Here is a 22,558-nt window from a genome sequence, read left to right as displayed (position 1 = left end):
CAGTTGGTTCTTAGGCTACTGAAGTGTGAGGAACCCTGGATGATTCCCTGCACCCACCCTGCCCCCCACGATGACTTGTGACGTTGATGGTACCTGATATGCTCTTCACTTGAAAAAAAAAAAAAGCCAAAGCCATAGCCTTCCACCGCCCTGTGTGACCAGAACAGGACTGAACCACCGGGGGAATTCCCCACCCAGCCCCGAGCCTGTTATACATTATCCCATTAAACCTCTGGGACCAGCTGCAGATTTATTGCTGGGCTTAAGTTTTTATTTAAAGATGACAGTTCACATAACAATTTAATGTCTTTGTTATAACACTCCAACAGCAGGACTGGGTTGGCTGCTGGGGGAAATCTTCCCTGCAGAACATCACTGGGCTGGCCTGTGGGCTCAGAGAGAAGGAAGGAGACAGAGAGGACGGGCTGGGAGAGGGGCATCGTTTATACATGCGTGTTCCACACTGGCTGAGTCCTCAGTGCCAACTCTGAACACGGGCACGAGCAGCTTGCACGCTGGTGGGTGCCAGGCGCTCGGGGTGCTTTACTTGTCTTCACAGACTTTGTATTGGAACCGATGTGTTTTTTTTTCCCCTCGCTGTTAGAAATTGTGGAAACTAGGCAGGTGCTGGGCTGGGCCATGTCCTCGGGTTTCCTGGGTGAACTGAGTCACTTCCCTCCCTGGGGTTGAGTAATCCCCCTTGGGCTCCTGCTGCTGGGCTCTGGGAACTTGCTGTTTAAACTGTACTAAATTTACTCCCACCCATTTCATCTGCTTCCCCCAGATAGCTCTCCAGGGCAGCAACCCCGGGGGTGGCAGTGGGGGTCAGAGGGGCCCACGTGGGCGACAGCAGCGGCTCCTCGATAAGAGCTGTCAGGAGGCGTTCACTGGGGCAAAACAGTGCCTTGCAGGCTTCCGGGGACCAGTTTCCCTCCTGAGCAAGTACCCTGCTCTCGAGGGCCCAGTGCCTGTGGTTCGGTTCTGCTGCCCCTGGTCTGGGGTGCTCTCAGGGAACCCCTCATCTGGCCTGCCTTCTCTCCCGGTGCCCCCATCCCCAGCTCTGCTCCTGGGTGGCTGGACATCCCCCCGCCTCTGACCTGTGTCCTCCCAGAACTCCAGGAGACCCACTCTTCCAGACCTCCTGCCTCCCTCTCTCTCAGCACCAGAAACACAGCCTGTCCATCTTGTTTCTGCTTGAACAGCGCAGAGACCGTCAAGGGACAGGGACAGTCTGGAGCCGCCTATTTGAGAAGGACTCAGAGCTCTGACCCGAGCCCAGAGCTGCTGGCGTGACCTCATGCAGTATCCATTTTGTCCTCTTAGCTCACCTGTATTAATATTGAGAGTGAGTGTGATGCCCTGGCTTCTCTTTTTCCTTCCCTGCCTCCCTGTTGCCTTGCTTCACATCCTTCCTTCCTTCTTTCTGTCTCTCCCTCTCCAATCAGGACATTAAAAGCCAGCAACACCATCATCAACCGTCTTGCAGTTCAGTTCAGTCGCTCAGTCATGTCTGACTCTCTGTGACCCCATGAACCGCAGCACGCCAGGCCTCCCTGTCCATCACCCGAAGTGATGGGGGAGACTCCCAGAGTCCACCCAAACTAATGTCCATTGAGTCGATAATGCCATCCTACCATCTCATCCTCTGTCATCCCTTTCTCCTCCTGCCTTCAATCTTTCCCAACATCAGGGTCTTTTCAAATGAGTCAACTCTTTGTATCAGGTGGCCAAAATATTGGAGTTTCAGCTTCCAGCATCAGTCCTTCCAAGGAACACCCAGGACTGATCTCCTTTAGGATGGACTGGTTTTATCATCCCACATGTCTTTATCATCCCACAAATGAAGGATGTTTCAACACCCCCAATAGTAGGAAAGATACAATCTCATGTAAAGAACTGTCCTGATAACAAGAATCTTCTAGAGGCTGTTGCTTCTAGTGAGAGGCTCTGGGTTGTTGAGGGACAGGGAAGATAGGAAGACCTGTCCCACTGTAGCTCTTGTCTTTTGTACCGTGTAAATAAATGCATTTATTTACTTAAAAAAGACAACCCCAGACTGCCCTTACTTGGTCAACACAGCTCACTTTGGTAAATATTTCCTCCTGCTCATTCTCATTCCTTCATGGACCAGTGAAGAAAATTTCATGCAGTGTGTGGCAAGGCAGGCAGTGGCCATCAGGGAATGCCTGGCCTCATCTTCTCTGTCAATTTTAAGTTCCCTGAGAAAAAGGGCCTGCCTTTTATTTCTTGCATCTTACTCAGCCCTTCCCTTTGAAGCCTCTGCAGCCAGACAGCCTAGGGTTGAGTCCTAGCTCATCTAGCTCCTGGCTTGCTCCTTTGCTTGCCTTGGTTTCCTCATCTGTAATGGGCCAGTGATGGACCCAGGCTCCAAGGGTTGTGGTCGGGTTGAGACGGGAGGTAATCGGTGTTCAGTACGTGCCGGATCTTTGTACAACCATCATCCTCCTTTCTGCCTTACCCTACACCCCAACAATCTATCAGAAAACTGTTATCACTGTAAATCTATACATGAATGCCAAGCACTGTGTACCCTGAGGGAGACACAACTGTTACTCTCAAGAAATACACAGTCTACCCTGCTGACACTGGAGGGAAAAAGTTGCTTATTTGCCCAAATGTAGGGGCCGGGGTTGAGGGTTGGCCTGCCCTGTGGCTCAGTCGGTAAAGAATCTGCCTGTAATGCAGGAGACCAGAGTTTGATCTGTGAGTCAGGAAGATCCTCTGGAGAAGGAAATGGCAGCCCACTCCAGTATTCTTGCCTGGAGAATCCCAGGGACAGAGCAGCCTGGAGGGCTACAGTATGTGGTCACAAGAGTTGGACGCAATTTAGGGGCTAAACCACCACCTGGGGCCAGGGGAGAGCGAGGGCACATTTCTGCATAAATGTCTAGTCCCCTGATGCTGGGAAAGATTGAGAGCAGGAGGAGAAGGGGGCGACAGAGAATGAGATGGTTGGATGGCATCACCGACTCAATGGACGTGAGTTTGAGCCAACTCCGGGAGACAGTGAAGGACAGGGAAGTCTGGCGTGCTGCAGTCCAGGGGGTCGCAGAGAGTCGGACATGACTTAGCGACTGAACAATAACGGGTTCCAGAGGAAGCACAGGGGCTTCTGGAAAGTGAGAAAAAACACTGTCAGGGTCTTTACTTTCACCTCCAGAACTGGGCTCTTGGGGAGTTTTTATTTTTTCTGGGCTTTTGCCTAGAAAGTGAGGACTCTAAGAGGCTACGAATAACAGTCTGGCGTTCTTATTTCCTTCCCTCTGGTAGAAACTGGAAACCAGTGGCCATCTGTTGTTTAGTCCACTCAAAAGAGGATGTTGAGGCTTGTTTTTCCTCCGGCCCCGAGGGTGCTCAGGAGCCCCGTAGCCCCTGCTCGTCTTGTACAACGTGTCTCTGAGAAGACGGCGGAGTGTGGGGCTGCGTGGACGTCCCCAGGGCATGGCACGTAAGGAGGGTTCCCATCCCTGGAGCTGATATGCCCTCCACTTAGCCATCGCTGGGTGCTGGCAGGCAAAGTAGGGTCGGGGTGTGTGTGGTGCAGTCACAGGTACACAGGGGGCCTTTTTGGGGGTCGTCGAGCACTTGACTTTTTTTTTGAGGCTTCAGAACTCGTGGGAAAATGCCAATGAGGCCTTTTCTGAGCTGACCTCTCCAGCCTGTGGGCCTGCTCTGGTCTTTGATGCTTTCTATTAGTACGATTATTTCAAAACGTTTTTATTTTTATTTTCTGCTAATGGCAGTTCATGCAATCCTCCCCACCAAGGGAATTGCATGCCTGAGGGTCGTTATTCTCAGAAGCTAGATACTGGAGCCGACAAACACTTAAGGAATATTTAGATAGAGGATTTCCATGACCCAGTTTCTCTGGAGCCTTCCATGGATCACCAATTTTAAAAACAGATTCTCCGCTTCTAAGTTGGGATGACTTTAAAAAAAATGTAATGTTTGGCGTGATGTAGGTGATACAAGGATTTGAATAAATTCTGTGGGGTGTGTATTTTCCCTGCGTATTTTAAAGGAGTCTAGTGTGTGTGTTTGTGTGTGTATTACCAACCACTTTAGAATTTAGAGCTAATGTTTTTGCCTTTTCCTAGGCTTGAATGTTTATTTTTTAAAAATAAGCTGTGCATTTGGTGGGGAGGGGGTGCCTTTGACAAACCCTTTAAGGATGTAAGTTGACTCTGCTGTTGAGGAAGCTGGATATTGAGATTTTACTAAAATCTTTGGCTTGGGGAAATTGTCTCAGGATCATTACTCAGACTTTCCTGTAGACTAATAGCAAGAATTTATACTGTAAGCACTCGGTTGTGGTGAATGTTAGAGATGCCTTTTGAATGTGGATTTCCAAGGAATTAATGTCTGGAGAAGGTCTCTGGTAGATATGACATCATAGCATCTATAAATAATGCATCCCAGAATATGCTACAGGCAACCAGCCTCAGGCCTCTGCACCTGGGTGCTGCACTGGCTTTGCAATATTAGCTTTTACTGAAGTCAGAGACTGCACTGAACAGCGCCAACGGAAATGAAGCATATGCCCATTGTATTTACGTGCTGGATGATTCTGGCCCAGTCGTGTGTGGGATTTTGTCTGCGAGGAGTTAGACTCTTAGTTTCACTGTCTTCTCCCACATAATTGTTACCATTCTTTTCAAGGCTGGCATGTTCTGGCCTCTGTGAGGGTGAAGATCAGCAGATATCAAAAATAAAGATGGCAGTTGAGCCAGTGGCAAATGGTGTGTTGTGCTTTGGAGCCAAGGCTCCCTGGGCTTGGACCATGAGTCCCCATTTTCAAAGCTGGGTGACCCTTGCAGTTAGTGTGCCTCAGTTTCCTCATCTGTGATGTGGGAATAATCAGAGGGTCATTGTGAGAACAAGATGGTTTAACCTATGGAAAAAGCTCAGAATAGCTAGTGCCCAGCATGCTGTGAATAATTTTTAAGTGTAATGGTTACTACTGCTGCTGCTAAGTCGCTTCAGTCATGTCCTACTCTGTGCGACCCCAGAGACAGCAGCCCACCAGGCTCCCCTATCCCTGGGATTCTCCAGGCAAGAACACTGGAGTGGGTTGCCATTTCCTTCTCCAATGCATGAAAGTGAAAAGTGAAAGTGAAGTCGCTCAGTCTTGTCCGACTCCTAGCAACCCCATGGACTGCAGCCTACCAGGCTCCTCCGTCCATGGGATTTTCCAGGCAAGAGTACTGGAGTGGGGTGCCATTGCCTTCTCTGATGGTTACTACTAACCCATGATAAACTCATCTGAAGATGAATTTCTTGAAAAGTAAGTATTGTGCCTGCAAGAATCTGAAAAGCTAAAATACTTTGAAGAGCCCAGGAGGTAAAAAACCTATTTTTTTCATTGCAAAAATGCTTTGCAGCTGATCTAAATGACAGCAAGTGTGCAGAGCTGAACAAAATTGAAACAAACAAATGTTATCACCAGCAGTTCTTTACTAACTTGAGTGGTCCTAAAGCTGCTAGATAGATAGGTTTAACTTTTTTCCTCCTGTGCTTTTTTTTTTTTTTTTGACTGTGCCCTGTGGCATCTTAGTTCTCAGACCAGTGATCGAACGCATGCCTCCTCCAGTGGGAGCACTGGACCGCCAGGGAAGTCCCTCTCCCTGTCCTTTCCAAACCTACCTTCTTGTGTCATCCATCTAAAATGGACACTTTTGTCAATGAAAAAGGAAAGAAGAGTGTTGGATCCTTGTGTTTCCAAGTGCTAGGGACTGGGAAGGAACTGGGAAGCTGGGCACCCTTGTTATAATTGCTCAGTCGTGTCTGGCTCTGGGCTGCCCTATGGACCGCAGTCCACCAGGCTCCTCTGTCCCTGGGATTCTCCAGGCAAGAATACTGGAGTGGGTTTCCATGTCCTCCTCTAGGGGATCTTCCCAAGGGGGATTGAACCCTCTGCTCCGGCCACATCTCCTGCATTCCAGGTGAATTCTTTACCGCTGGGTTTTGCTTTATTCTTAAGCTCAGAAGTATATCTGATTGCTATGAAGAAAGGTTATTTCTTTCTCCTGGACATCACTGGATGGTTGTAACATTTACAGTGAACCAAGTTGTCTTAGGAAGTCCTTACTTGTATGCATTGGAAAATAGTGGAATCTCCTTGTACAGAGGCTCCCGAGGAACGGAAATGCCTCAGGTGATGAGGCAGTCTCTAGGGCAGTGCCAAAGGGAGTGGACCTCTGCCAGGCTCATTGGAAGCTGGGGATAATGACTTGGAAAAGAGAGACACCATTAAGTGAACGGAGTTTGCAAATGTAGCTCTAACTAGAGCTATCTATGTATATTGATACAATCAAGAAGGATTTTTTTTTTTTTTGAGGCAGAGGCCTTAATCAAAATTGAAAGACAATCGGGAAGTCTTTGCAAAATTTGAACCAATATTTCTGGAGAAGTGAAAACACATGACGGTAGAGTGTGAGTAGAAGATTCTTATAGTAAGGACTGTTAGGGCAGAAGGTGAGCAAAAAAGCAAGAAGGAATTTTTCTTTATCCAGGGCATGAAAGCCAGAAGGCAGTAACCATGGTTATGGGGGTACTTACCGTATCTCGGTGTGCTTTCTGAGCTAGCCCTAAGAATTCTATGCCTTTTGTAACAGTGTCGGCCATAGATGTATTTCACAATGTCGATGGAAGGGAACTGGTAGTCCAGGAGGGAACTGAAAGGAAGGGTCACCCATTTGCAAACTCCTGTATTCTGAGGAACCCTGGGGTTCCAAGGAGGTGGTCCTGGTGGGGACAATTGCCTGTACATTTAAGTCCCAATACTGGTTCCATCCAGCAGTTCCTTAGCTGGGTCACCTTCCCCTCTGGACCTTTATGTCTCAGCCTATTAAATTAGGAGACTAGATCAGATGAGTGGGTTTTGAGCTGTAAAACTTTTTGTCAAGTGGCACAGAAAGCTGACCCAGAAACCTAATGTGTAAAGTGAGCAGAGTATGAAATGAAACAGGGGAGGGAGGAAGCGATTGGCTCACGGTGTCTCATAATACAGCTACCTTGTCTCTCAGTTAACCAGAAGCTCTAGTTAACCAGAGCACTCCGTTGGCTAAACGGGAATCCACCAACCATATTTACTTGCAAGACTGTGAAACTGTGAAAGCCCAAATGTGGTTTCATGTATTATTGAAAAGAATGTCATAGAGTTTTGGAATCACCACAGGCCAAGGTTGAAACCTTATAGACAAAGGAGTTGTTCTGCCATGGCGAGAGAAAGTTCTGGCTGCCTACGTTTATTCCTGGAACAGCAAATTGTGTCTCTAATTTATTTACTTAAGAGAAAACCTGCTGGGGAAGTGGAGAAAACCATCAAACTGTATTCTTCGGGCAGAGAACAGAGAGTAAATTTGTGAAATGCTTGGCAGAATGAACCCTGCTGCAGAATTCCTTATGATAATGATCTTTTAATTTGATTTATACTTCATTGGGAAGAAACACAGTGTTCAGAAGCTTGCCATTTTAGCATTTGCAAAGACAGCAGAGAACTAATTTAATATCCACGAACTGGAGATTCACTTCAGAGAAGCATCAGGTCCATTTGTGATGTTTGAGTCAGTTTGCCTCTCAAAGGAGTGGCTTTGTCCCAAACAATTCTCTTACTCCGTCACCAAAGTGTACTGCTTCCGGTTTATTTAGCCTAGTGGCAAGATGCTGGGAGAACGCAATCTCTGCTGTTCACAGACATGAACCTGTGTTGACCCCCAGTAATGCATGAGAGATCATGGAAGCGGAGGTACTTCAAAGTTCACTGTATTCTGGGTGCAACTTTCCTCTAAAAGCATTTGAAACCATATGGCCCCCTAGCTACCTGCAGCAATTAATATTCGTAAGACTTTTAAGATTTATCCTTATTTTAAAATGATTTGTTTTGCCGATTCCTTGCAGCAATCCCCAACCTTTTTGGCACCAGGGACCGGTTTTGTGGAAGACAATTTTTCCATGGACCGGAGTGGTGAGGGGATGGTTTCCGGATGATTCAAGCGCATTACAGTTATGATGCACTCTATTTTTATTACATCAGCTCCACCTCAGATCACCAGGCATTAGGTCCCGGAGGCTGGGGAGCCCTGATTTAAAGTTTGTTTCCTCCCAGCTTCAAACTTTTCTTTAGAGAGACATAACTATACTTTGAAAAAAAAGCAATGAAAAAAGAAGTGTTAGTTATAAAAATATTCACTTGACAGATCATACTTTTAAGGAAGCAGAGAGAAGAACTAGTATTTCTTGAGGGTCCACTGTGAGCATCTAGTTACCTAATGAGTTTCCTTCTTTAAGCCTTACGATAACCCCGAGGGATGTGGAGATTATCTTCATCTTGCAGAGAGCTTTGCCCATGTTCACATATTAATAGTTCAAGGGCTTCCCTGGTGGCTCAGTGGCAAAGAATCTGCCTGCAATGCAGGAGATGCAGGTTCGATCCCTGAGTTGGGAAGATCCCCTGGAGGAGGAAATGGCAACCTACTCCAGTTTTCTTGCTGAGTCAATCCCATGGACAGAGGAACCTGGCCAGCTCCAGTCCTTGGGGTCGCAAAGAGTTGGACACAAGTGAGGGGCTCATCCAGGCACGTAGTTCAAATTGGCCAAAATGGCTTTGGAACCTGGACCCATCCGAAGCGACATTCCATGGTTTTTCCCTTGACTCCAGGGAGGGGCCAAGTGAGATGAGATGTGTTTGTGCTATTGCTTCCTCCTTCAGGCAAGTAGCCGGAGTGTGTTAATTGGAGGTGCCAGTCCCCTTTCCTTTAATCAAGAGGCTCTTTTTGGAGGCAACAGTAAGAGAGTGCATGAGCTGGGCACGTGCAGTCATTAACTCATTTAGTCTTTATCCATTGTGCCAGGGTGACACCGAGCCATACTGGAGACTGAGAGGCACAGGAAAAGTCAGTTATAACGACTCTGTCTTTAGTATTTGTTCATTATGGAATTTTTTGCATTAATTTTGTTTTTTCAATATATTTTTGCATGAAAATCTCTTTTATCTGATGCCTGAGTTTTGTGGCATCCCCTTAAAATTTGCACCTGTGTCCATTGTCTCCCTTTCCCCACCTTAGTCCCAACTCTGGTACTTTTTTTATGTGCCAGGCAATGAGCTCCCTCCTGAGATACAAGATCAAGACACAGAGGAGCTTTCAGACTAGTGAGAGCCGACTGTGCAAACAGTCACAACACAGCAGGGTAATTACAAGACTGCGCACAGAAAGCAATGGGGACGAGTTGCCGTTGATTCAAGGTCCCTGGAAGGAGGGCTTGAGGGAGATCTGAAGGCTGCCTGTGGGTCGGCCAGTGGATATGTGGGTGGCGGAAGGATGTATGGGGAGTGTTGGAAAGTGACAAGTCCCTTCTTGACTCTGAGCCTCAGTTTTCTGCATCTGTAAAATGGAATGGTAGCACCCACTTCATAAGGTTGTTGTCAAGAATGAATGAATGAATGAATTCCCTGTGTTAGCCCAGAGAGTAGATTCTGGTGTATAACCTGATACTGTGTCTTAGTCACAGTGGTGGTGATGATGATGAAAATAATGCTCCTTATAAGATGACAGTATCTTTGGATCACATACACAGTCTCTGAACTTTGCTTTGCAGACATCCACGACAGTGATGGGAGCTCCAGCAGCAGCCACCAGACCCCCAAGAGCACAGCCAAATGGGCCTCTTCCCTGGAGAATCTGCTTGAAGACCCAGAAGGCGTGAAAAGATTTAGGGTGTGCCTTTTTCCTTGTTGACCGGAAATGACACACCACACAAAGAAGTTTAGAAGCCTGTAGGGGAAACACAGGCCAGTTTTTTATACTGTCCATCCCAACTTGAGAGAAAGAACTTCTCACCTGTCATGACCAACATGGGAATGCTTTCCCGGGTGCTCATGGACCAGCACTGAGGGGCTTGCACTGACTGTGTCTGGTTTTTATATAACTGGGAGGGGTGGGGGATGGGGAAGAGGTACTGTGCCCATTGGCAGAATCTGCAAAGAATTTCCAGCTCCGTGACACCTAGGAGGGGGTGGTCAGGGTCTCCCTGACATGAAGGTTTGTTCTCTTGTGTGTTGGGGCTTCTCAGGATACACTGCTCATAGAGTGAAAGAGCTGGACAACAGCTGGTAAAGTGAAGCTGAACTCAAAGGAGGACAGGCGGGTGGGGAAATGTCAGGACTACCTAAAATGGCCTCCAGAAACCCCAGGTGTCAGAAGAACTTGTAAATTTCAAGAATGCCTGTATCTGCCTGAGTCCCACTGACTTCTGTCTTTAGCCCTGGGTCAGGCCATCAAAAGCCATCATGCTGTTGATTCCCTTTGCAGACTCCAGGGAGCGGGTGGCAGCCATCCCGGGACACAAGGCCTTTGTAAGCACCATCTAGATCTTGGGGAGAAAACTTTTCCATGCACATTAGGATAGCTGGCTGTGCCACTGACCCCCAACATCTGCCGAAAGAAAGCGCACCTCCAACTTAAAATAGTTTTCATTGTGGCGTTTTTAGACATGCTTAATATGTTTTCTTTTCTTTTGTTTAAAAAAAAATGAGCCTGATTTTAGAGGAATGTACTTTGTTTAAACACTGTCTGGAAGGAGCTAATATATCTTCCACTTTAATTTACTTTTTGGTAATTTATTGTTAGTTGAGAACTGTTGAGTAGATTCCTGCTCCGTTTTTACACTTCTTCACAATGTTAAAACCATTAAGTTCGAATGCATATGAAATTCTAGCTTTAATATTAAGCATAACTCTGTTTTGGGGTGGAGCTTTTACAGAGTGAATGAACGTGCTCATTTGTCGAATTTTGACTTATCACTTCTTGACGGGAAATGTGTTATTTGTTTCTTTGTTTTTTAAGTAGAATACTGTTTGATATTTTTTTCTTCTCTTCATCCATAGGAATTTTTAAAAAAGGAATTCAGTGAAGAAAATGTTTTATTTTGGCTAGCATGTGAAGATTTTAAGAAAACACAAGATAAAAAGCAGGTACTTCTTTCATTCTGTAACCATGTTCTTGCTAACTTTTTTCTTTCTTTATAAAGTTACAATTGCCTTTCCAATAAATTTTGAAATTGCCAACAGAAATCTGAACCATATTGGATTTAGGGGAGGACTTAAGATTCAGAATAGCTTACCTTGTGTTGATCAAATATTAACCATTTTTAAAAGAGTGTGTGAATCTATTTTCAAATGGACAGATATTTAAAGTAAAAATAACGATTTAAGTCACTGAGAGTCTGTCATCGAGTATGATTTTATTTTTCATGAATAATTTATGTGAACGCTCCCTCCGGGGCTTGGCACGTTGGCATTTTGTACGGACATCGTAAAGCAGATACGTGGTGATAAAAGCACAAGGCGCATCAGATGGACCGTCAATTATTCAATCTATCTTTACAAAACATCTTGTAGTTGGCAGGCATCCCACATAGAAAGCTTCTGACTGTTCTCCTGGGTGAATATGTGCTCTTTGCAGGAGGTAGTCTTTAATTCCAATGTCAGCCGGATTTTCTGCCACTGAAGGTTGGGTGTCAGGGGAGGTGGAGGAGATTCTGGGCAAGGAGGCTTGTGGATTGGATGTGTTTACAAGGCTCGTGCTTGTGTCTTTCTAAGAGGCTCATGGCTAAATGCCTACATGCATGCATGCTAAGTGGCTTCAGTTGTGTCTGACTCTTTGCAAGCCTATGGACCTATGGCCCACCAGGCTCCTCTGTCCATGGGATTTTCCAGGCAAGAATACTGGAGTGGGATGCCATTTTCTCCTCCAGGGTATCTTCTGGTAATAATGTGCATGAAGAAGGTTTTTGGTGTGAGGCTGTAGGGAGTGGTGGGATTGGGGCATTAGGGGGTGGCCTGTCCTGCCTCCAGGGGCTGGTTGTTTAGCTGACTTTGGCAGCAAATGCCTTGGGGTCTCTGGCTGTCTGAGCTTTCCCTGCCTTGGGTTCTACCCACTTAGGTCTTCACTTGCCCCAGAACCCTGAGGGACCTTGCTTCTTAGGGCATCTTCTCCCATCTTCAGTCCAACCGCTGCCTGTTTTTCCAGAGAAGCTGGATGTTTGGTTTCTTATGTGAAACCACCCAATCTTATAAATGATGGAACTAATTTAAAAAAAATGTAAAACCTTTCCTGCCAAACAAAACATAGCCATGGGCAGATGTGGCTTGTGGGCTGCCAGTTTTTAAGCCTCTGGCTCCAAAAAGCTGGAATCCATGAAGCCAGAAGCCATTATGTGTTTGCAGAAAATATCTGTCATTGGTTTATTCAAAGGCTTTTCTGCCTCAGACACTCTTTCCCCAAGATGGAGTGGTGTGGCCTTTGTTCCACGCCTTCCCTTCTGCAGGGGCAAGGATAGATGGATTCCGAGATTCCTGGAGCTGGAATTCCCAGGTCAGCCCAGAAAGCTATCCTGGGCATGATCCTTGACATTGGCTTCCTTGTTGCTTCCCCCCCCGGATGACTTTGCCTGAGCACTTTGGGCTTCCCTGGTGGCTCAGATGGTAAAGAATCTGCCTGCAATGCAGGAAACCTGGGTTGCATCCCTGGGGCAGGAAGATCCCCTGGAGAACGGAATGGCAACCCATTCCAGTATTGTTGCCTGGAGAATCCCATGGACGGAGGAGCCTGGTGAGCTACGGTCCTGGGATGGCAAAGAGTCAGACACGACTGAACGACTAACACTTGGGTGTTGTCTCACCCATAGCTTTCCTTGGTCGCCAGCACCCAGCCCAGAGCCCAGGGGCCACTGTTGATAAATGCTGACCTGAGCAATGGATTCATCTGGCCCCACCCTAAAGCCCTCGCTCAGAGTCAAGCGGACAGATGGCCGTTCTTCTGCCTCAGTTTGTATGTTGGAGGTGCGAGGGGCTGACCAGTCAGCCAGCCGCTCCTCTATATTGCAAACCAGGCAGCGGAGGTCCCTGCATGGCTGAGCTGGGACTTGAACCTGCCTCCCGAGCCTCCCAGGTGTCCCTGCCCATGACGCTGACAAGCCCTTCCATTCAGTTGAGTTTGCCAGACCTCCGCAGCGCACCTGCTCAGGGCCAGGCCTTGTAGAAAGCATGGGCAACGTGCGGGGACAAGACAGCCGAGCCTCTTTAGGGAACAGACCCCGAGAGCGGAAGCTGCCTGCTCACCAAGCCTTTGCAAGTGCGACGAGCCCAGAAATGGGAAGTGCAGGTTCCGTGGGAGCACAGGCAGTCGGTGTTGGGCAGGGCTCTGGGGAAGTGACTCTTCAGCTGACACCTCAGTGGAGTCTGGGGATGGGGGTGGATGGAGTGTTCCCAGAAGAGGGCACAGCCTGTGGGGAGGAAGGCCTGGAGAGAAGAGCTGAAGGAAGACCAGGCAGCAGGAGGCTCGTGTTTGGGGGTGGGCTGGCTTTGCTGTGCCTGTTTGCACGTTGTGCTGGGAGGGAGGTGGGGTCACGGCCGGAGAACCCGGGCACCAAGGTAAAGACTGGAAAGCCATGGGCTGGGGGTGCACGGGCCCATCCAGCTCCTACAGCCAGAGCCTCCAGAATCCAGCAGCCCCTCTCTGCACCCCCAGCCCTGACACCCAGGGTTTCTGTCCTGAGGTCTGGATGTTGCTTCAGGGCAGTGAATGCTGCTTTGCCCATCAGCTGCCTGCGGATGTGGATGGCTCTGGGACAGACGGTGCATCCCATCCGGGAAGCCCGTGGGGTCCACACCTCCTTCCCGGTCATCACACTCAGCATCCTGACCGTTCCCCCTCCTTCCCAGACACCGGGGCTGCGGTCTGAGAGGTTAGGCTGTGGCTCGCCCACGGCCCCCCAGGCTCAGTGCAGAGCCGGGAATGCAGCCCGGCTCTCTCTCCAGACTGTCTTGCGGGTCCGGCCGCAGGGAAGTAAAACCAGAACTAAGTTCTGCTTCACTAATTTTAAGATGCAGAGGAGGACATGGCCCAGGGAGAAGTCAGCCCAACTGCATTTCACAATCGGACTCGTCACGTCTGAGCCGGCAGGGAGTTTGTTGACTGTCTGTCTCTACCGTGAACTAAGGCCGTTCTAAGATGGAGGCTGGTCTCACCTTTGCCTGGTTTAAATTGGACCTGTGCTGGGTGTTGTTTTCGTTCTTTTACTATCATGATCCAGTCAGATGGCTCCATAAGCTCTTACCAACTTACCTGGTACTTTGTATTTATTTATCTCCTGTGCAGTTTGGCTTTCCCTTTATCATGAGAGCTCTCTAAGGTTGGCGAGCTTTGTTTGTCTCCTATCCCAAGCCTAGGATGGTCCCTGGCTCACTGGGTCCTCCCTGATCTCCACTCAGGTCAGCTGACCCCTGAGGACCCACGATGGGCAGGATCCTGGCCTCCCTGCTCACCTTGAGCAGCAGTCACAGTTTTAGGGGTAGACTTGAGAGAGGGGCGTGCTCTCTGTTCTTCTGGGGTTTGACTTCTCAGAAACTCCAAACAGTGGACCCATGCTGTGCCTTCACTGCCTTCCCTGGTCTGTGCTTTGCCCCTTGGCAGGCAGGAAAGCAACCCTTTAGTTTGGGAGGGTCTCAGCGCTCTGTTTATGGTGGGGGGTGCTGGGGCTTTAGGAAGTTGGGAGGTGATGCCTGACCCCCTCCCGTCTCGGGGTTCCTGAGGGTTGTAACTGCCACGTGTTCCTATTCTGCAGACAGCTTTCAGAGCTGTTCTCTCCCTTGGCAATTTCTTTATGGTTTGACATTTTTCTATAAAGGGCCTCTTCCCCGTGAGTTAGCATGGGAGATACATCTACCTATCTGAAAAAGCTCCAAGAAGGTGTTTGTTCTTTGGCTATCCCTCATTCATTCATTCATTTTTACTCATTCATTCATCAGCACATGTATAAAGGGCCTATTTACTATGTGACAGTGATTGAAATGGATACAGCAGCTCCTACAGATTTGTAAAAACCAAACTGAGTGGGGGTGGGGAAGTGGTGGGGTGGTGCAAGATTTCTAATAATCAAAGCTCTGAGAGCAACTTGCACTGGTATTTAAATGTAACAAACAGTACCTTGCCTTTTTATAGTGGTTTAGAGTTAACCAGAGGGAGGGGTCTATAAAAGAAGAGTGAAGTCGCTCAGTCTTCTCCGACTCTTTGCGACCCCATGGACTGTAGCCCACCAGGTTCCTCTGTCCATGGAATTTTCTAGGCAAGAGTACTGGAGTGGGTTGCCATTTCCTTCTCCAGGGGATCTTCATGTTTATTAATTTTATTATATTTAACACTAAAACTTGATCCAGGATTTTAGTGTTTGGTGTTCTTATTTAAAGTAACCATAAAGGTCTTCCTAAAAAGACTAACACATCGTCTTCTTTATTAAATATATATATATATATATTGTTTAAAGATCCAAAAGTGCTCCTTATGTGAAGCTCATTCACTTCACAAGTGAATGGAGTATGAAGGTCTCATTCCCGTCAGCCCTCAGGAGCCTCCAGATTTCCCTCTCTCTCTGGTTTTGGGCTGTGTCTTTCTGATCTTTGACAAGGACTTGGCTGGGTCCAGGCAGGAGCGGATAGGAGCTCAGCAGCTCATAGTGTGGTCTGGGGCCCGGTGCGGGCCTGGCCTACATCTCCACCCCGTCCTGGCTCACTTCATCATTCTCCAATATCTTCTCCTCATGTCTTTTCACCATTACTATGAGTTTCTACTTACTTTATAGCCCTGTCTACGGCATTTTCATTATTAAAACTTTATTGTGTATTGTTTGCTACTAAGCCAAAGAAGATGCTACGATTACATTTTTTTTTTTTCCTTCTTGGATCATTTTTTAAAATGTATTTATTTATCATTTATGGCTGCACTGGGTCTTCCTTGCTACTTGTAGGCTTTCTCCGGTCACAGCGAGTGGGGCTACTCTCTTGAGCGTGGGTACAGCTGATGTGGAGCACGGACTCAGCTTCCCCGAGGCATGTGGGATCTTCCGGGACCAGGGATCGAACCTGTGTTCCCTGTATTGCCAGGTGGATTTTTAACCACTGGACCACCAGGGAAGTCCCTGGACTATTTTTTGCTTTTCTTCTTTTTATACTTTCTAGTAGCCTGTGAAATGCTTCTTGTTATGATGTGACCCAGGCATCTCGTCATCTCTGTAGTCCGGGTTCCCCTGGGGGCCCTTCCTGGGGCCCTCAGACCACAGCTCCCACCCAGATGTCCCCAGGTCTTTCTTCGCTGCCACTGGCCACTCCCTTTGCCCCTCTCCTGCCATCTGGACCCAGGCCCTCGCTTGTCCTGAGTCACTTCCTCATCTTCATGGAGCAAGACCAGTCATAACTTCTTGAGAAAGGGCACACAGCAGGTAGACCTTTAAAGATCTTATTGAGTGAAAATGTTAATTGTTTTCCTATTGTCCCGCTTCAAGGGTAATCCGACAGGGCATAAAGTTGAATTCCAGGTTAAAACTCATTCAGAACTTGGAAGCCATTGTCCCATTATCTTCCATTTTTTGTTACGAATCCGTGTGTTACATGTAAGCTGTTTTGTTTTCTTTGCTTTTTCTCTCCAGAATGACTTAAGGCCCTCTTTTCATCACCAGTATTCTAAAGCTGTACAGTCAGAGGCTTGGGAGCAGGGCGAGGTGCATTCATTGTATGGGACATTTTCTGGAGCCTTTTCATCTGGAAATTTGTAGTTCTGGGAAATGTTCTCGTATTTTTATTATCATTATTTTTTTTGAAACTTCTTTCCTTCCGTTCTCTCTGGTTTCTCTCCCAATGATGGCCCTCCTCCTCTGGACTGAGTCTTTAGTTGCCTCGTCTTTCCCTCTGAGCTTTTCATCTTTGTACCTTTCAGTTCCTACATTTTCTCTTGGAGATTTCAACTTTATCTTTAAATCTTTCTATGGAATTTTTTCCGCTTCTGTTTTCTATAGACCGGGGCCCTCTCATCCTGGTGGTGGCAAGCCTGATAGGCTTATAAACTGAACATATTTCCATTGAGCTGGGTTGGGAGAAATTTGCTGCGTGTCCGTATGCGGATTTTCAGTTAACCCTTGTATTCAGTTTTGCATCTCTTCCTTTCCCTCCTGCCTTTCTCTGTCTTCAAGAGAAGAAAACTCCAGGCTGGGGGGTGGGGGTGGTAGGTGGGTGGGGAGGGAGGAGATGACTGCTCAGCGCTGTGGGTCAGAACCTGGGGGTCTCACGGCTTCTTCCTGCTGCCCTCTTCATCCCTCCCGCCTGGGTTCCCAGATGCCCTTGAGTCCCTGCCATGTAAGGATGCTACTTTGCACCCCCACAAACTTGCAGGGCCTAGGTTTCCTCCTGCTGCTGTCTGCCGTGTCGTTCACTGTTCCTCCAGCTGCCTTCTTTCCTGAGCCCCTTCTCAGAAGTTATCTTGAATCGTTCACTTGACCTTTTCCTTGCCTCAGTCTCTGTCTGAAGCTGATAGTAACACAGGTAGTGCGTGGCTCGATCTTTGCCTTTTCTTATTGTCCTGTCCCATTGTCCGTCTCTGGCAGAGTGATGGGAACATCAGGGGAGGGGCTGACGGAGGCCAGGTGAGCAGGACGCAGTGACAGGCAGGGTGCAGAGATGAGTGGGGTGTTAGGGGATCACCACCCCCAGGTTCCTGCAGTGGATACAGGGAGACCCCCCCAGGCCAGAAGGGGACCATTCCTTTCCTTGGTTTTAGGTGTGAGATGTCTGTGGGATATCTAAGCCCACAATTCTAGACACCAGTTATCTGCATGGTAAGTTGCTTGGGGCAGAGGAATGGGCTGGAATCTTGGAAGACCATGTGGTTAGGAAAGTGGTCAGACTAGGGCCAAGCTTAGGAAACCCCAGAATTTGCAGGGGTGGGGGGGACAGAGGGACGGGAGCTGGCAAAGGAGACAGAAGCAGCGAGGTGTTGGAGAATCCCGAGAGGGCAATGGGGGTGAGCAGGGTGGGGGCCTGGAGAGCGGCCCTGGAGAGCGAAGAAGGATGTCAGTGAGCCAGTGGGAGGGCAGGAGCCAGGGATGGGGGAGCAGGTGGAAGGGAGAAAGTGGAGACAGAAAGTGCACTTGCGCTTTCTTTTGAGATGTTTCAGTGAGAAGTCATTAACTACAGGGGCATGTGGAGTAAAAGCTTTTATTTCTCCCAGTGGATAAAGTTAAAGCACACTTACTAATGAGGGAGAGAAGCCAGAACGTCCAGAGCAGTGCTCATCTGCACTATGGTCTGCGAATGCCTTTGCCTTTGTTCTGGGTCGATTTCTCTTTCTGGGGCTGATGATACTCAAGTGAGTTTGCTTCTCCTAAAAGTGCACTTGCTGGGAGCGGCATTTGAGTGCTCACGTTGCTCTTGGCTGATGCGCTGCCGGGCTGGGAGGAAGGCCCTGGGCAGAGGGGCTAGGGACCGTGTCTGGGAGGCAGACCTGGCTACACATGGCTTCTAATGGGGGTCTTCAGGTTGATACCTGGAGTCATCACCTGCACCCAGGGGTGATCCTTTTCCAGCACCTTCTGGGGCAGGATTGGGAGTCAGGCGTGGCTGCTGTCCATGGCGGTGCAGATGCTCTGGTGGAGGCTGGAATGACTGGAAGAGAGTGGCCAGCCATCCTTCCACATCATACCCTGGGTCCTAGACCCCGGGGGCCCCCACCAGTGGGGGATGGTCTCACCCTGTCCCGACAGGAACTAGAATAGGGTTAACCACGCTCTGGAAAATATCCCCAAATAACTCGAGAGACCCGCTTCTTCTTTTTTGTTATGCGTCCTTGGCGTGGACACCAGGCCTTCCTGTGACCAACTTGTGGTCAGCAGTCTCAGGGTTTCCCTTCTCAGTCACGCTTCCTACCCCAGCCAGATAAGCTTTGCCCATGAAGCTGTCACCCTGAGCCATCAGCCAGAGATGAGGGTGGCCCACGTCCAGGCACCTCAGGGACCCTGCACTCTTCGACAGATGCTCGGGGTAGTTGCAGACACACGGTGGGGCTGAGAGGCCCGAGGCCTGTATACCTACAGGCGTCCCCCACAAACCTGCTTCCTGCTCTCCCTCCACCCCCACCTCTAAGCCTCAAGCTACTCAGTACACTTCTTCTTTTCAGAACCACCCAAGACAGCCTGGATCCATCTGGAAAATGTGTGTGTGTGTGTGTGTGTGTGTGAGTGAATATTTAAGGGGGAGGGGAGGCCTAAAGCCATTTCTTCTTCTAGGGCCCTACATGGAGTTTGCTAATCTGACTGGTTAAAAGTCTGCTTTTATGAATTATCGTTGAAACAGGAAGTGGTTTTCCAAAAACGTTCCTTTCTGACAGAATGGGGGTGGTGGGAGGGAGGCTCAGAGCTTCCTGAAATGAGTGGGTCTTGGAGGGGTGTGTGGCCCCGATGCAGAGGCCCCCTGGGTCTCCTCGATGGCCTCCTGGCCTGTCCCCCCAACAGCCATGTTACCTTAAGGCTCCCACCTGGGTGGTCTTCCCGCACTTCTAGCCAAGGTTTTCCTTCTGGGGGATGGGAGATGGGTCAGACCTCCTTTTCATGGGATCTTTTGTCTGCTAGTCCCCAGAACCAAAATAAGTGAAAGGATTGCTTTTGTCCTCCTTTCAGCATCAAGTGTTGAAGCCTTCCGGTGGTTTCTATGAGCCCAAAGGGTTTTCAGAGCCTGGGGTTTCCTAGGCCAAGTCCTGCAGCATGCAGGACCCCAGGTGGGCTATCTAGAGAGAATGGAGTTTTCCACATAGACCCTGAGAAGCCCCTGACTTCCTGTGCAAATCATAGCTCCGTAGCTCCATTTCTGAGGCTTTTATTGTCTGGCTTCCTCTGTAGGGTGAGCTACTCCTGAGGCTCTAATGTTTGGAGAAACAGCCTTGTGCGGGGTGAGCACAGGAAGTCAGAGAGCAGACAGCCTTCAGGGGATGTCCTGCAGGACCCTCGCATGGAGGCCTGCTGTTTGTAAGACAAAGCGTTTGCCATCATTGGAAAAGACCCTGATGCTGGGAAAGATTGAAGGCAGGAGGAGAAGGGGATGACAGAGGATGAGATGGTTGGATGGCATCACTGACTCGATGGACATGAGTTTGAGCAAGCTCCGGGAGTTGGTGATAGACAGGGAAGCCTGGCGTGCTGCAGTCCATGGGGTCGCAAACAGTCAGACACAACTGAGAGACTGAACAACACATTCCTGCACTAGTCACTGCTGGCTTTTGGTGCGGCCTGAGTGCAGGTGTGCATACCTTTTCCAACCCCGCTGACAAGCCCTCCCAGGGCAGTGCCTATTTAGGGCTGATGCCTTCTGGCCTGACTGCACTTGGGGTTCAGGGCAGGCGGCAGTGTTCTATCTCTTGCTAACGCTCATCTCTAGTTCTGGGGAAAAAACCCCAGTCCTGCAGGGCTGACAGTGCATCACCGGGGGCAGGGAGGGGGCAGATAATGTATGTCACAGGTGTGAAACTGAGCAGAAACGCAAGGCTCGGGAGTCAGATCATCCCATGTCTCTCTGCAGGCTTCATGGATAAGCCATATCACCCCTCCTGGCCTCTGTGTCCCCATCAGGGACATGGCAGCAACAGGAAGACGGCACTTTGCTGGACTCCTGAGGGATTAAGGAAATTGGACCATAGATGTAAAATGCCTAGCTTGTGTTTGGCACTTAATAGGGGCTTGATCACTGGCTGGGATATGTGTTCATGGTTTAACTTGATTTTTTTGGTATTGTGGTAAAGTAAAAGGGGCTTCCCTGGTGGCTCGGTGGTAAAGAATCTGCCTGCCAATGGCTGTAAAGAATCCATGGCCTCTTGGGTGGTTCTCCCCACTTCTCCCTCCTCGAGCCAACCACTTATCTATTTCTCTGTCTCTGTGGAGTTGCCTAAATATTTCTTATGAATAGAATAATGTAACATGTAGCCTTTCATGTCTCGTTTCCTTCACTGAGCATAATGCTTTCAGGGTTCATTAATGTTGCAGAATATGTCAGTCCTTCATTCCTTTTTATGGCTGAATAATGTTCTCGTGGGGCTTTCCTGGTGGCTCAGTGGTAAAGAATCTGCCTGCCAATACAGGAGGGGCAAATTCAATCTCTGGGTTGGGGAGATCCCCTGGAGAAGGAAACGGCAACCCACTCCAGTATTCTTACCAGGATAATCCCGTGGATAGAGGAGCCTGGCAGGATACAGTCCATAGGGTTGCAAAGAGTTGGACACGACTGAATGACTGAGCACACCCATGGTGAAATAGACATACATTTTACCATGCTAACCATTTTTATTCTGAAGGAGATCAGCCCTGGGATTTCTTTGGAAGGAATGATGCTAAAGCTGAAACGCCAGTACTTTGGCCACCTCACGCGAAGAGTTGACTCATTGGAAAAGACTCTGATGCTGGGAGGGATTGGGGGCAGGAGGAGAAGGGGACGACAGAGGATGAGATGGCTGGATGGCATCACTGACTCGATGGACGTGAGTCTCAGTGAACTCCGGGAGTTGGTGATGGACAGGGAGGCCTGGCGTGCTGTGATTCATGGGGTCGCAAAGAGTCGGACACGACTGAGCGACTAAACTGAAATGAACCATTTTTAGGGCTCTCATGTTTAGCATTTTAACCATTTTAAAGTTCTGTGGCATTGAATACATTCACGGTATTACATGGCTGTCACCACTGTCTAGTTACAGAACTTGTTTATCACTGCAAACAAAGCCCTTAGTCGTTAAGCAGTCACTCCCTGTTTCCCCCTCCCCGAGCCAACCACTTATCTCTCTGTCTCTATGGAGTTGCCTATTCTAAATATTTCATATGAATAGAATCATGTAACATGTAGCCTTTCATGTCTGACTTCCTTCACTGAGCATAATGCTTTCAAGGCTCATCGATGTTGCAGGATGTGTCAGTCCTTCATTCCTTTTTATGGCTGAATAACGTTCTCATGGGGCTTCCCTGGTGGCTCAGTGGTGAAGAACCCGCCTGCCAATGCAGGAGATGCAGATTCAATCTTTGGGTTGGGACGATGCCCTGGAGAAGGAAATGGCAACCCACTCCAATATTCTTGCCTGGGAAGTCCCATGGACAGAGGAGCCTGGCCGGCTACAGTCCACGGGGTCACAAAGAATTAGACACGACTGAGTGACTAAACAACAACAACAAAATTTTTTCATGAGGCCTTAATTTGGAGAATTCACAGCATGGTCGTGAATGCTACTGAATGTCCCGCACTCTGGGCTGGGATTCTTCCTGTCCTCATTTCAGAATGAATAGTGTAGATTTTGAGGCAGGTGATGTGGCCACAGATGCATTGAAGGGGAGGGGAAGGGGCAGGGTGACCATGAGCCTCCCGCCCCCCTGACCCCCTCATTCAGCTTAGCTCTGGAGCCATGGCCAGATCCCCCATGGCTCTTCCAGCAGTGGTTCCTTCTGGGCTCCGGCTGGCAAGGGCTGTGCTCACAGATAACAGACAGGCTCTCCATGTCTCCCCGCAGATGCAGGAAAAGGCAAAGGAGATCTACATGACCTTTCTGTCCAGCAAGGCCTCGTCCCAAGTCAACGTCGAGGGCCAGTCCCGCCTCAATGAGAAGATCCTGGAGGAACCGCATCCACTGATGTTCCAGAAGCTTCAGGACCAGGTAACCTGACTTCCCTAGCTGCACCTTGATGG

The 22,558-nt window shown here is 48.7% G+C and overlaps 1 protein-coding gene across 6 annotated transcripts in view; it reads left to right on the top strand.

Annotated features, from left to right (window-relative positions):
- Positions 1-22,558, top strand: part of RGS10 (regulator of G protein signaling 10) — a 41,620-nt gene that overhangs the window by 4,004 nt on the left and 15,058 nt on the right. For 4 of the 6 annotated variants that reach the window (XM_086378098.1, XM_086378097.1, XM_086378100.1 and 1 more), the window contains 3 exons: positions 9,619-9,737; positions 10,907-10,993; positions 22,383-22,526. In XM_086378098.1, coding sequence (XP_086234224.1) covers positions 9,619-9,737; positions 10,907-10,993; positions 22,383-22,526 — 350 coding nt within the window. Of the gene's footprint in view, positions 1-9,122; positions 9,211-9,618; positions 10,376-10,906; positions 10,994-22,382; positions 22,527-22,558 lie in introns of those variants that run through there. The other 2 variants (XM_086378102.1, XM_086378099.1) reach the window with 2 other exon arrangements.

Source organism: Bos grunniens, chromosome 26 (assembly GCF_055505025.1).
Source record: "Bos grunniens cultivar Pamir isolate PY7600 chromosome 26, Bosgru_T2T1.0, whole genome shotgun sequence".
Classification (NCBI taxonomy): domain Eukaryota; kingdom Metazoa; phylum Chordata; class Mammalia; order Artiodactyla; family Bovidae; genus Bos; species Bos grunniens.
Note: the sequence above shows the minus strand (reverse complement) of the source record. Positions and strands in the feature narration are given on the sequence as shown.